Source organism: Purpureocillium takamizusanense, chromosome 2 (assembly GCF_022605165.1).
Source record: "Purpureocillium takamizusanense chromosome 2, complete sequence".
Lineage (NCBI taxonomy): Eukaryota > Fungi > Ascomycota > Sordariomycetes > Hypocreales > Ophiocordycipitaceae > Purpureocillium > Purpureocillium takamizusanense.
Genome location: NC_063069.1, coordinates 2,673,142 through 2,685,886, shown reverse-complemented (window position 1 = coordinate 2,685,886; position 12,745 = coordinate 2,673,142). Strand labels below are relative to the sequence as shown.

The 12,745-nt window shown below is 59.7% G+C and overlaps 5 protein-coding genes across 6 annotated transcripts; 2 read left to right on the top strand and 3 right to left on the bottom strand.

Annotated features, from left to right (window-relative positions):
• Positions 1 to 53: 53 nt before the first annotated feature.
• JDV02_002623 (uncharacterized protein) lies at positions 54 to 3,257 on the top strand. 2 transcript variants are annotated; one of them, XM_047983666.1, is made up of 7 exons: positions 54 to 556; positions 618 to 698; positions 824 to 1,031; positions 1,282 to 1,415; positions 1,797 to 2,024; positions 2,090 to 2,255; positions 2,311 to 3,257. In XM_047983666.1, exons 1-7 carry the CDS (start codon positions 397 to 399, stop codon positions 2,861 to 2,863), a joined length of 1,530 nt encoding a protein of 509 aa, XP_047839638.1. In that variant the 5' UTR covers positions 54 to 396; the 3' UTR covers positions 2,864 to 3,257. The 2 variants fall into 2 exon arrangements, with proteins under 2 accessions (XP_047839638.1, XP_047839639.1); XM_047983667.1 differs by having other exon boundaries at positions 824 to 2,024.
• Positions 3,258 to 4,245: 988 nt separating this feature from the next.
• JDV02_002622 (uncharacterized protein) lies at positions 4,246 to 7,671 on the top strand. The gene is made up of 2 exons (XM_047983665.1): positions 4,246 to 5,755; positions 5,971 to 7,671. Exons 1-2 carry the CDS (start codon positions 4,838 to 4,840, stop codon positions 7,519 to 7,521), a joined length of 2,469 nt encoding a protein of 822 aa, XP_047839637.1. The 5' UTR covers positions 4,246 to 4,837; the 3' UTR covers positions 7,522 to 7,671.
• Positions 7,672 to 7,940: 269 nt separating this feature from the next.
• Positions 7,941 to 9,312, bottom strand: JDV02_002621 (4-hydroxy-2-oxoheptanedioate aldolase; the record flags this gene model as incomplete). Its single annotated transcript, XM_047983664.1, has 2 exons — positions 7,941 to 8,672; positions 9,307 to 9,312. The coding sequence occupies 2 exons, from the start codon at positions 9,310 to 9,312 to the stop codon at positions 7,941 to 7,943; spliced, it is 738 nt and encodes a 245-aa protein (XP_047839636.1).
• Positions 9,313 to 10,256: 944 nt separating this feature from the next.
• On the bottom strand, positions 10,257 to 11,873 carry JDV02_002620 (uncharacterized protein; the record flags this gene model as incomplete). The annotated part of the gene is made up of 1 exon (XM_047983663.1): positions 10,257 to 11,873. One exon carries the CDS (start codon positions 11,871 to 11,873, stop codon positions 10,257 to 10,259), a length of 1,617 nt encoding a protein of 538 aa, XP_047839635.1.
• A 250-nt stretch (positions 11,874 to 12,123) lies between these two features.
• Positions 12,124 to 12,657, bottom strand: JDV02_002619 (uncharacterized protein; the record flags this gene model as incomplete). The annotated part of the gene is made up of 1 exon (XM_047983662.1): positions 12,124 to 12,657. One exon carries the CDS (start codon positions 12,655 to 12,657, stop codon positions 12,124 to 12,126), a length of 534 nt encoding a protein of 177 aa, XP_047839634.1.
• Positions 12,658 to 12,745: the final 88 nt, after the last annotated feature.

Below are 12,745 nucleotides of genomic sequence, written 5' to 3'. Positions count from 1 at the left end.
CCAGCTCCAGGCCTTTCAGGTTCCTCCCACCCCACTCCTCTGCCAGGCCGTCCGTCTCGGCAACGCGACGGGCGGCACCTCCAAACCAGAGCTGCCGCAGCTTTGCATCATTGGCTTGGCCCTCCCTCCCAGGTCCCCCAACCTTCAATCCCTCACCTCCTCCCGCGCTCTGCAGCACAACGTCACCACCGCTGCCCCGGCCGCCTTGCGCGCAATCGATTACCTGCACCGACGCCGTAACATGCATTTGACATAGCGAGCCGAGCCCACGACGCCCTAGCAATTTTTTCCACGCGGGTCCGTCGATACTGAGAGACAGAGAGGAGGAAAGACAGAGAGAGAGAGAGCTACAGAGCTGGCCGCACCTCGCGCGCGAGATATGAAGTCGCCGTGAGCATGGCCCCCAAGGTCGTCACCGGCGTGGTGCGCGGGCTTGAGGAGTCCCAGAACCAGCGCGATGCCCGCGTCGAGGCCCTCTGGGCCAAGCTTGACCCGGCTCGGACGGGCGAGCTGGACCTAAAAGGCCTGAAAAAGGGTTTTCGCAGCATCGACCATCGTGAGCTGCTTCTTGCCCACACCGCAACCCCTCCCGTTTGCTGACGGCGCCGACGACGCAGCGCTCAAGAATGCCGACGACTTGCTGGCCAAGGTGATGGATGAAGTGGACACAAATCACGACGGAAGAATACAATATGAAGGTACTATGCTTCATCTCTAGCCGAGCTGCGAGCGAAGCACATCGCTTCGTTCCATCCGATTCTTCCCCCCCGTTGCCTCGCCTAGCTGCGCAACAGTCGCTGACGCGCGCTTTGACTGGTCGCAGAGTTTCGCACGTTTGTCGAAAAGGCGGAGAAGCAACTCTTCCTGCTGTTCCGAGCCATCGACAAGGATGGCAACGGAAAGCTCGACCAGGCTGAGCTGCAAACTGCATTTCGCGCTGCTGGCTTGACCGTGTCGAACCGGAGAATGGGCGAGTTCTTTGCCGACATGGACAAGAACAGCGACGGATACGTTACCTTTGACGAATGGCGGTACGTGCAGTTTTTGGCCCCTGCGATCTTTTTTGGGGGGAGGCGCTGCATTTATTGTTTTTGCACGACGCTCGGCCAAGTTCTGGTCGCGGGTCGTCTCGCGTGCACACGGTCATGTGTCACATGGTGTCGCAAGGCACCGCACCACGACGCCCCCCCAACAGGTCATCGGCCTCTGGCAGTTGTACCACATGCCTCTATTTATGACATCGTCCTGTTCCATCGAGATCAAAGGCTGACGGCTCTTCAGAAACTTCCTCCTCTTTATGCCTGCGCGCGAATATGACTCCCAATTACGTGCCGTGCTCTCGTACTACGAGTCTGTCGTCAACGTCACGCCAGAGGGCGACTCCACTGTTAGCGAGGAAACCTTGGAAGGCCTAGGTATGGGCAGTTCCTCATATTACTCTCTTGTCTACTCCCTCTTCGGCTCGCTCCTAAGAGCTGGCTTCCCTTCACCGCAACCGACAAGTCCGCCGATATCACCACCACCACCACCACCACCTCCACCACCCACAAAGCGTGAAGAAGTGGATGAGACGGGAGACGTGCTGTCGAAGCAAACACAGGGAATGGACGCTGCGGAGGCGACTGCGGAGACCGTCGTCGACGCAGCCGCGCCACGGCGCCGAGAGCCGATTGCAGACGGCAGCGGAGAGCAACGCGGCGATGGCACCCCGCAGGACGGCCTTGAAGAGTCTCATTCTGGCACAAAAGCCGCGCGAAAGAAGAAGTTCGTGCTGACAGACTATGCGCCTGATCCAGGTTACTTCCTCGCGGGTGCCATCGCCGGGGGTGTGTCGAGGACGGCCACAGCGCCTCTTGATCGTTTGAAGGTGTATCTGCTCGTCAACACCAGGAGCAGCTCGGAGACGGCCGGCGCGGCACTCAAACAGGGACGTCCGATAGCCGCGCTGCAGAATTCGCTGCGACCCATCAAGGATGCCGTACGGGACTTGTTTCACTCGGGCGGACTCCGCGGCTTCTTTGCAGGTGAGCCACCTCTTTCTTCTCCGTTGCCCGTCGCCAAGTCATCGTCGGTGCTGACTGCGTTTTAGGAAATGGCCTGAACGTTGTCAAGATCATGCCTGAGACGGCCATCAAGTTTGGGTCCTATGAGGCAGCTAAGCGAGCTTTGGCGAATTTTGAGGGCCACGGCGACCCCAGGCGGATCAACTCGTATTCCAAGTTCACCGCAGGCGGTGTCGCCGGCATGATCGCACAGTATGCAGCTCGTCCCTGTCCCGTGCGAGAGAGAAATATTGCTGACGTGAAACAGGTTCTGTGTCTACCCACTCGACACGCTCAAGTTTCGCCTTCAATGCGAGACGGTCAAGGGCGGCCTGACGGGAAGCGCTCTCGTCCGCCAAACGGCTATCAAGATGTATGCCGACGGCGGGGTCCGAGCTTGCTATCGAGGCGTCACCATGGGCCTGGTGGGCATGTTCCCGTATAGTGCCATCGATATGGGCATGTTTGAGCTGCTCAAGAAGTCGTACCGGACCTACTACGCGAAACGCACTGGCTGTCACGAAGACGACGCGAACCCCGGCAACATTGCCACGGGAATGATTGGAGCGACCTCGGGCGCCATTGGCGCTACCGTGGTGTATCCGCTCAACGTGGTTCGGACGCGACTGCAGACGCAGGGGACAGTGATGCACCGGGCGACGTACACGGGCATCTGGGACGTGACGACAAAAACCGTCCAACTAGAGGGCTGGCGGGGCCTCTACAAGGGCCTGACGCCGAATCTGCTAAAGGTGGCCCCGGCACTGAGCATAACGTGGGTGGTGTACGAGAACTCGAAGCGGATTCTTGGGCTGCATTGATGGGCCCGTTTGAGCGTGCATGTGAGCGATGTGAGCATGGGGAGGAGTATATACGCGAAGATCCGTCTGGGGCAGTGGGGGAACCGCGGGCGCCGCTTGGAAGCGCCACAGCCCTACGAGGCGACATCAGCTGCCTGCTAGATGTCTGCTTCCCTCTGCTTGGATGGCCATGGCTTTGGCTTATAGGAAAGGATTTCGAGAGTCGACCAAGATTCGACGACAAAGGGAGGCGGCGGGTGTTTGTGATGGACGGATAGATGTATGGACGACGGGTCGGCAAGATCTGTCACTGTGATATCCCTCAATGTATAGAGCCATATCAGGAGCCCAGAGAGGCCACGGCAAACCTCGAGCAGGTCAAGAGAGGCAGCCTCCAAGTTGACATGTTGTTGCCCCTTCTCCGTTTATGTTGACGCCGGCTATGGTATCCGGTGATGGACACCAAGAGATTCCGATCTGACAAGGCGAGGATCCCCGTTACAGCAGCCACACACATATCAAGTAGCAGGCTTGGCAGGCTGGTGCGTCTCGACGCAACAATTCTGACGGCGCGGCCGCCAGATTACGAGTAACACGGCGATCAAGCCCTGCAAGGAGGCTGGCGGCCCCATCCATCAGCCCTGTGAGTGCCTGCGGATCGAGTCACACCGCGCGCGCACATCACTAGCCCGGAGGGGGGAAGGGGGGTTTGCGTGCGCTGCTCACGAGGCAGCTCCATGCCCGCCCCGGTCCGGGTACTGGGACCGAGGGGCGGGGAGTGCTGGAATGGGAAGCTGGCGATCACAGTGCAGGGGCCCGAAGCGGGGAGCGGTGATGGGCGGTTACTTTTAGGGGGACTTTTGGGGTTGGCTACGGCAAGCCACTCGTTGGCAAGGTGGTGCGCGCTCTGTGTGTCTCTGTCTGCTGTGCTGCACTTGTGTGTCGGTGCGTGTGCCGTGGGCGGTTGTTCTTCCCGTCGTTTATGGGGGGGACCATGTTGACCAACGTTGAAAGCGGGAGGGGGAGTGCTTTGAGCTGTGTCAATGCCTCTTCACCTGTCTGTCGCAGCTCGGAGAGGACTGGTACTGGTTGTCGCGCATGTTGATAACGCGGACGGACGGTCAAAAGTGGGCAGAAAGGACCGACGACAGGATGGAGGAGTCCGGGGTTCAGGCCGGGAGGAGTGGAGAAGGCTGGGGAATGAAGATAACGGGCGACGTCAGCGCCTTCGATGGCCGCCCGTGGGAGCCTCTACTCCACTGTATGCAAGACTGCTTTTAGCAGTTACTAGCGTGCCACGCCCGAACGATGAGGTGCTGAAGCCCTGGCATGACATGGACGAGGAGTCTGGTTCCATGTCACTGGCAGGAACCATCCGGTGTGTCGCTCGCCCTCCTTCCCTCGGCGGATTTCTGGAGTTTGGTGAAGAATTCTGCACTTTTTCATCCTCTCTCGCCCCAATCTCGGAGCATCTGTACTTGCTCGTGGCAATCAATTGACGGCAAGCCTGCATCGCGACAAGTGAGGGCAGGTCCATCATCGTCTTGCTGCTTGCACCCTCCTCGAGTGGTCCGGTCCGGTCCGCCTCTCTGTTCTATACTCTACGCTCAACTTCAGCCTCCTCCAGCGCGGAGCAGGGGAACGCGAAGACGACAAGCAGACGCGCAACCGCTCACACATATCTCTGCCGTCCCTCGCCGTCTCTTTGGCCACGAGCTTAGGTCGGGATACCCCTCTCCCCCCCTAAACCCACTTGGCTCGCGTCTGTTGCTGCAACGCCTACGCATCCTCGCAGCTATCGTCGTCAGCTTCATCCCCCCCAGCCCACCATCACCACCACCCTCTCGTCCTTCCCCCTTTCCCGTCTGAGCTTCTGCTCCCCTTCTGTCTGTCCCCCTTTTATTGCCGGTGCTACGCGTGGCGGTACGAACGCACGCATCACTGCCTGAGAGCCGGACCACTCACGCCCCCCCTCTCCTTGAGCGAGCCGCCGTCATGCCGGCTCCCTACTCGGATAACATGTACTCGGACATGGGGCAGGACGCCTCCGACGATGAGCGAGATGCCCTGTCGCCCACTGACGGATACTTCCACGCGTCTGCGTCGTCTGACGCGGCGTCATCGTCTGCCTTTGGCCACCAGCCCGAACAACACCGGCGCACGTCGTCCAACGTGCCGTCGGTGCCAAACGTCCTCGTCGAGGATCCCACCCTGCGCGACCAAGGCGCAAAGGCGAGAGAGGCCGAACAGGAGCGCCAGATAAATAACGCCGCTGGCCAAACCACGTCGTCGTCACCATATCCGCCACAGCTGCCGTCGACGTCGTCGCCAGACACCTCCCACCGTCATACCTCTTCCGCGTCGGTAGCGTCGCCTCACCAGGGATCGACCTCGCCCGCGGCCAACCCCTCATCCCCCGCTGTCTCATCGCATCGCCACCGACGCAGTGTTGAGGAAGACGAACCCGTCCAATTTCCCGGGGACCGTACCCGTCTGCCCTACTTACACACTCCCTCTCATACATCAACACACGCGACCGCCCCGTCCCAGCCGCATCATCACAGCCAGCTGGACGCGCCACCCGCCTACTCTCCTTCCCCATCCTCTCCTCCCTCAAGCCAACCTCAGGGCTACCAGACATTCGCGTCCCTCTCCGCCAACGCGCGTACCAGCAACGACAGCAGCACCATGGGTCTCCCAGAGGAGCACCAGGCCCTGCTGCCGCGCCACCCAGAGTCCATGGGTGGCTCACCCCATGGTCCTCCTTATCCCAGATGGCAAAGGCTTAAAGACTCGATCAGCTCGCACAACTTGAGGCCCAAGCTCAAGACCATCCTTGGTGTGCTAGTCATCATCTCCATCATCTCTGCCATTTTTGGCGGCATCAGTATCTCGTCCTCTTCGAGCCACAAGGTACGTCTCATGTCACACCAATCGTAATGCATCTCATCCACACTCCTGTGACGTGTGTGATTCTTCGCCACTTTGGCTGCATGTCACTCGCCCCCAGGACTGCTTGAACACTCTGAATCCATACTCGATCCCCCCCCCCCCTCGAATCTCACATTAATGCCTCAGCGCCGCTCTCACGGTGACAGCCTAGAACCTTTACTGACCTGAGACGACAGAACCCCAAGTTCAACGACAAGGATCCGGTCCGAGAACCAGACATGGGAGGCGATAGCGACCTGGAGTGGAAGCCCACCTATGGGTGCCGCAACACCCCGCATGTCTTTGATAAACGCACCACAACTATCGGGTTTGGAGGCGAGCGCAAGCTCCATATCAAGCAGACCGTCGACAAAAGTGATGGCTTTCACAACGGCCGACAGCCTCGGGTCTACGGACAGCTCATCATACGTCCTGCTGGCGACGACAAGTCCGAGGGTACCATTGACCTCGAGGTCATTTCCAATGATGCCGAGCTGGGAGTAGAGGTCCACGCCGACCTCGACGGCAACGATCAGCTGGTCAACATGATTACCCCCCGAGCTCTCGACTGGTGGTCGAACTCAGGCGATTGGCCATGCATCCAAATGCGAGCCACCGTCTGGATTCCGCGCAAGTCCTTCCTTCGGACCTTTGCTGTTGACACCGTTCATCTCGATGTCAGCGTCCTCGACGGACTCGTCTTCGGTGCATCTGATAGCGTCAATGTAAAGACTGTTGTTGGAAACGTTCGAACATCGCTCCCGAAGGACGTTAACGACGACGTGGTCCCTTACACGTTGGAGTCACGCGACACCATCATCGAGACCGTCAGTGGCAACGTCAAGGGATGGTTTCCGCTCTACGACCTCCTCAAGATTTCCTCTGCCTCTGGAGATATCACCGCCGAAGTTGGCCCCAAAGCCGCCGATAAGGATTCTCCTCAGTCCGCAGTCCTCGAAGTTGGTTCCATTTCTGGCGAGGTCAGCATCAAGGAACCCCTTGCGGCCGCCCTCGCAGACGGCAAGGCAAGCAAGAAGCTGCCCGCTCGGGACTACGTGATCAAGGTTGAGACGGCATCCGGTGACATTTCCGTCGAGGCGGCCACGAGCAGCCTGGGTACTTTTACTTCGACTTCTGGCAATTTCGACCTCAAGCTCCTCCCGATCCTGGAAAGGGATCTGCAGAAGTCCGAGGGCAAGCCCCGGTTGTCCACGGACACGAAGAGCGGCGATGCCCGCGTCACTGTACTAGAACCCCTGTGGACCAGCACGTCGGGCGCGAGAATGTATCCTCCCGGACGTGCTGCGCCCGGCCGTGATACGTTTTTGCCCCCCATTGATGTCCCGCTGCCTCCATATGTCGACGGAAACGATGCCCCGGAGAAACCTGAGCAACCCCAGAAGGGTCCGGACGATGCCCTCGTCATCATTCACCCGCACAGCGCAGGCGAGATCAAGGCGCGCAAAGCCGATGACGGCAAGACGCGCGCGGGTCTGACTGTTCTCGAAGCGAAGCATTCATCCATTAGCGGCAACGCCAAGCTCGTCTATCCCGCCAGCTGGGCTGGACATTTTAGCCTGCAGACCATCTCGGGAAGCACCGTCGTTCACGGCAAGGGCATTGAGATAATCCGGCGCAGCCGAGGCATTATGAAAGTCATTGAGGGCCGCAAAGGCGACGGGGAATCTGATATTAAGGTGGAGAGCATGTCGGGCAACATGTCGTTGCTTGTCGGCGAGAGTAACTAAGTGTGACGAGGGAATGGTGTTGCTGTAGTGCTTCGTGTCGGGCGGCACGGGCTTGATGATTTGACGGTTACGACAGGCTGCTTTGGGGCGTCTGATGGGAATAGCGATATAGCCGGGATTTTCTTGGATCAAGAAACACGAATAGTAAGGGTCAACGTCAAATTTTAGGCGTTGCTGAGCAAGTACATTGCACCGCTTATATGGCGTCTTTGTGTAGTAGGTGCCCGTGCCTGTTCTACGACTTTGAAGGACTAGGGGCCAGTGTCTAATAATTCAGACCGAATTCGCAACGAAGAAACGCCTTGCAGCAGCAGAGCCGAGCAAGTCTAGTCAATTGCAAGACAGAGCCTACCAACCACGGTACACGGCGGGTTTCTACATGTTGGATGCACGTTTACATTCAAGTCGGGTTCACGGGTCTATGACCTCGCGACTTCCAACTCGGCCGAGTACCAGTTGTGTATGGCCTTTGTGTCTCCGGTCAGGGCGACGGTATCGAAACGACCGCGAGCCTCCTTGGCGAGGGCGCCGTTGTTGACGAGGCGACCAACCCACTTGCCGTGCTTGCGGGCGGCGGCGACGATCTTGTCGATGGCGGCGACGAAGACGGGCTCGTCGCCGCGGGCGGGGACGTAGCCGAGGAGGGCGAGGGCGAGGTCGTTGGGGCCGATGAAGACGAGGTCGACGCCGGGGACGGCGCATATGGCGTCGACGTTTTCGAGGCCCTCGCGGGTCTCGATTTGGATCATGGTGAGGAGGGTCTGGTTCGCCGAGGCGACGTACTCGGGCACGGAGAGGCCGTGGGCGATGCCCGGGAACGCGGAGCCCTGGCCGCGGCGGCCCTGCGGGGGGAACTTTGCGCTGGCGACGACCTGGCGGGCCTCGTCGGGGGAGCCGACCTGGGGCACCATGAGGGCGTGGGCGCCGGCGTCGAGGGCGCGCTTGACGAGGTCGTGGGCGGGGCCGCGGACGCGGACGACGGGGGAGACGCCGAGGGCGGCGGCGGCGGCGACGGCGTTGTGCATGGCGTCGTCGCCCACGTGCCCGTGCTCGCAGTCGAGGACGAGGGCGTCGACGCCGGTGAGGGCGACGACCTGGGCGTGTCGCGCCGAGGGGAGGGCGACAAAGGTCATGACCGGGAAGGTGCCGGCCTTGAGCATGTTGAGGAGGCGGAGGCGGGGGTTGGCGATGGTGGTTGTGTGGGCGGTGGGGTAGTCGGCCATATTTCTCTCTTTCTCTTTTCCTTTCTTTCCCTTTCCCTTTTTTTTTGGGAAGCGACGGTGATGATGATGATGATGATGATGATGATGATGATGATGATGATGATGATGATGATGATGATGATGATGATGATGATGATGATGATGATGATGATGATGATGATGATGATGATGATGATGATGATGATGATGATAAAGAAGATGAGGATGGACAGCTACGGTGGTTGCTTGGATGATGCTGGCTGTTTAGGTAGCAATGATGTTGCTGCTGGTGATGCTGGTTGAATCAATAGATGGGGTCTGCGTCCTTTGCGTTCCCGATGCTCTGGCGATGGTGGTGATTTGTGGTGTTGGCATGTATGGGATTGATTAATGAGGTTGGTGGACGACAGGAAACCAAACACCTGGCTGGAACGGCGGGGCTACAAAACAAAGCATGCAATGCATGATATTATATAGGCGGGAGAGCTGCTTCTTCTCGTCAGGCTGAGAGGGTATTATTTGCTGACGAATGATGCCCAAGTGACTGACTGACTGACTTGAACGAGTCGGGTCGGTAACTAACTAACATGCTCGCTGGACACGGGCTCTCGTCGTGAGACAACAGCCCATGTCGGTTGGATGGATGGTTGGCTGCTTGTTTTGTCGCTCGCTCGGCCAGGGTCGGGAGGAGGAGCTCCGCCGACCACAATACTGTGACGTACCTACCAGGCAGTCAGCCAGCTGTTTACTTATTCACCCCCCTTCCTCCAGGTACCGACCCGTCTCTTCTTCTCCCCCGCCTTTCGCCCAGAGTCGGCCCCCATCCAGCGAGAAGACGGACTACGTCGACGAGCAGGGTGTCTGCCGAGAGTTCAGGAACCGCACCACCGAGGGCGGCCTCGTGCCCACGAACTGGGAGTAGCGCGAGATCCAAGTCTCCGCCGTCACACTCCTTACCGACACGGCCCGACACCGCCTGGGTGCCGACCAGGTGCTCATTGATGGCAACCTCATGCACCAGCGGGAATACATGGGCGTCAAGGTCGTCCTCCCCGTGTAAGAGGGTCAGGGAGGGATCCAAGCTTCAACTTGTGCTGTATTACCTGGCTACGTATGCACATCCATCCGACATCGAGTCGGCGTATTCGTTACATGCCTTCATTCCTCATTGTATAACGGAGAGCCCCCAGGGACATGGTGTCTAGGTCCAGCCTGCTATCCATGCACACGACCACCGACCGACCGCGCTAGACTGCACACAAGTCCATTATATCATGCAGCGATGGGTGCGAGGCATCGGGGGAAAATTCCCAAGTAACTTGTCTGTAGAGGAAAGGAAAATAAAGGAAATGGGGTATCCAGTTGAGTATAGAGAGAAAGAAAAGGGGTTTCTCGGCAGGCCCACTGGGTGTACTCTGGCCTTCTCTGCCATTATTCTGTATATCCCAAGAAGCCCACAGCCTCTCGTATATCGGCGAGACTCGACATGTAGTCGTGTTCCGAAGAAAATCGCTGTCTAGGCTTTGACGACCTTCAACTGTCGGTCAGCCAGGGCAGGTCCCTGTTGCCGACCGCCGTGCATGTGAGATAGCTGATGCCGTCCGAAGTTCGGCTCGAGCCGGCCAAGTCTAGCTCGAGGCCGCTTCCGAGGAGGGGGCGCACAATGTCGCGCGCCATGGCCTTGATCTCGTCCATGCGCTTCTCAAAGCGGCGGAGGTTTTCGCGCGTGTACAGCTCCGGCGTCAGCTTGAGGAACTTTTTGCAATCGTCGTGACCGAGGAAGGCGGCTGAATTGCCAGAGCCGAGCGTGCGGTACGCGCGACCGACCGACGTCAGTGGTGGCACCGCGGGCGGCAGCGACGGGTGGTGGTGGTGGCCACTGCGCCCGTTTCGGTCGGGAGGGGGCTGCGGCGCCGTGTTGTCGGCGAGCCACTGCCGAAAGAGGCTGATGACGAGCCACTCGAGATAGTTGTTGGACGGCGTCACGCGCTCGCCCCTCGGCGTTTTTAGACTCAGACGGAAGAGGCGACCTTCGACGCGGCTAACGGCCTCCTCAAGCTCGTCCACCTTGTCTTCGATGATGTCCAGCACCACGTCCGGCAACGCGGCGCGCAGGCTGCGCTCGCCAGCCGGCCACTGACCAACCACGTGAATTAAAGCTTCCTGGAATATTACCTTGCTGCGGGCGAGATAACCCAAGCGCAGGTACGAGATCGGGTACTTGGCAATCTGCTTCCAGAGGCGCGATTGGAACTGCAGCAGGTGGTGATCGACGCGCGGACCGACTACGGGGAGGGCATCGTAGAGGTCTGCGAGACCAAGCAGCGACTTGCATTGTACATAGGCATCAGCCACGTTGATGGCGTCCAGCATCGGGGGATAGTTGTAGAAGATGCGTAACAGGTTGTCGTAGTCGCGCAGGATATCTTCGTCGGCTTGGGAGAGGCTCGGGCCAAGACTCAGGTTGGCGACGGACCGGGTGAAGGAGACGTGGTTGGATGGCACAGACGATGAGTGCGAGTGGCCGCTGGCGCCTTTGCGCAGACTCGACTTGAGCGCTGACGCGCCGACGCTCGAACCCGCGCCGAAGATGGAGGGAATCGCGGACTTGGAGGCGTCGCCGCCGCGCATGTCGTCTCTTTGCACAAGCATGGGGACGTCACCCTCGCCCGCGCCAGGATCGAGCTCATACCTCCACATCTTGCGCGGCATAGCGCCCGTTAGTCCCTGTGCATCCCCATCGATGCGGTCCGACAGCGAAGCCGGGTCCTCGCCGATGCGCGCGAGCTCGTTCCCCCCGGCGAGAAGCGGCCGTGCCTTGGACCACTCGGACGAGGTGCTGGCCTCGAAGAAGCCGCTGCAGCGCGTCAGGGTGTGGCGGTGCAGTAGATAGCGATTCTCGACGGCGCCGGCGCGGACCAGAATTTCGACATCGCCGCTGTGCGCGAAGACGGGGAACTCGTTTTGCGGTACGTACGAGGTGCCGCCGGCGTGGGAGCGGCCGTAGCGCTTGGTGCGGGACAGCGAGGGGCGGGAGGCGACGGAGGAGGCGGTCGTTGACGATGGGTGGTGCCCGCGTCGCGAGTGATGATGGTGATGAGGATGGGGTGCGAGCGCGGAAGACGGGTTGGGTTCGGGCTGCGAGACCATGGGTGAGGCGAGGCGGCTGGTGACGGTTCACGTCATGAGACAGAGGCTGAGGTTGGGGCCGTGCGTGACAGTGATTAAACTCGATCAGCGACAGAAGCCGGCGACAACGGGCGACATGCGGGGTGGCAGCGTGAGAGCGATCACGGTTCGGGGCGCTGAGCGTGACGTTGAGACAGGATCTATTGTAGATGTGGTTGCAGTCGTACACGGCGAAGAAGGCGAGGGCAGCTGGCGACAAGGTGTGAAGAGGTTACGAGCGGAGAGGAACTGGACGGGGGTATGTGTGGCGTGGTACACGTGCCGATTGATGGTGGTGAGTGGCGGCGACGGTTGGAGGCACGGCAGTTGGGGCAACAAGAGGCCGGGTTGCAGGACCGTCGAGTATCTGCGTAGTTGTAGGTGAGCAACAAAGCACAACAAGGCGGGAAACGGCTTCGATGAATGAGGTGAGGTGTGGGAACGACGACGATGGCTTCCATAGGTTCCAGTCATTCACGCGTGGTTGCGGGCGGGCCGCCACGAGCAAATCGCGACGCCAAAAGCGCCTCAACATGAAATCTGCTGCAACAAGCATGGGTGAGCTTGCGCTGGGGCCGCAAGGCTGACTCGACTCCATCTGTCCATGCTCCAGCTTGTTCTGCACCTGCGTCTGGCCTGGCAAGTTTCTGCCGCTGGGGGCCTTTGTTCTCAACGGAGGGGGAGATGGCCGCTGTGTTTGCCACTTGGGGCTTTCAAGGCAGTGACTGATAGGCTCTGAGTGCTCGGGGGAGCTGCAGGTCTGCATGCGCGATACGGGACCGGGCGGCTGTCGTGGGTGGATCGTGCATGGCCAAGTGGCCGTGGCGACGAATGTCTGTTGTTGAAAACCCTTG

Bases quoted from the DNA above. Each gene is read 5' to 3' on its own strand.
- JDV02_002622 (XM_047983665.1), top strand. From the start codon at position 4,838: ATGCCGGCTCCCTACTCGGATAACATGTACTCGGACATGGGGCAGGAC. The intron at 5,756-5,970 runs GTACGTCTCATG...CTGAGACGACAG, and splicing joins CGTCCTCTTCGAGCCACAAG to AACCCCAAGTTCAACGACAA.
- JDV02_002623 (XM_047983666.1), top strand. From the start codon at position 397: ATGGCCCCCAAGGTCGTCACCGGCGTGGTGCGCGGGCTTGAGGAGTCC. The intron at 557-617 runs GTGAGCTGCTTC...CCGACGACGCAG, and splicing joins TTTTCGCAGCATCGACCATC to CGCTCAAGAATGCCGACGAC. The intron at 1,032-1,281 runs GTACGTGCAGTT...ACGGCTCTTCAG, and splicing joins GTTACCTTTGACGAATGGCG to AAACTTCCTCCTCTTTATGC.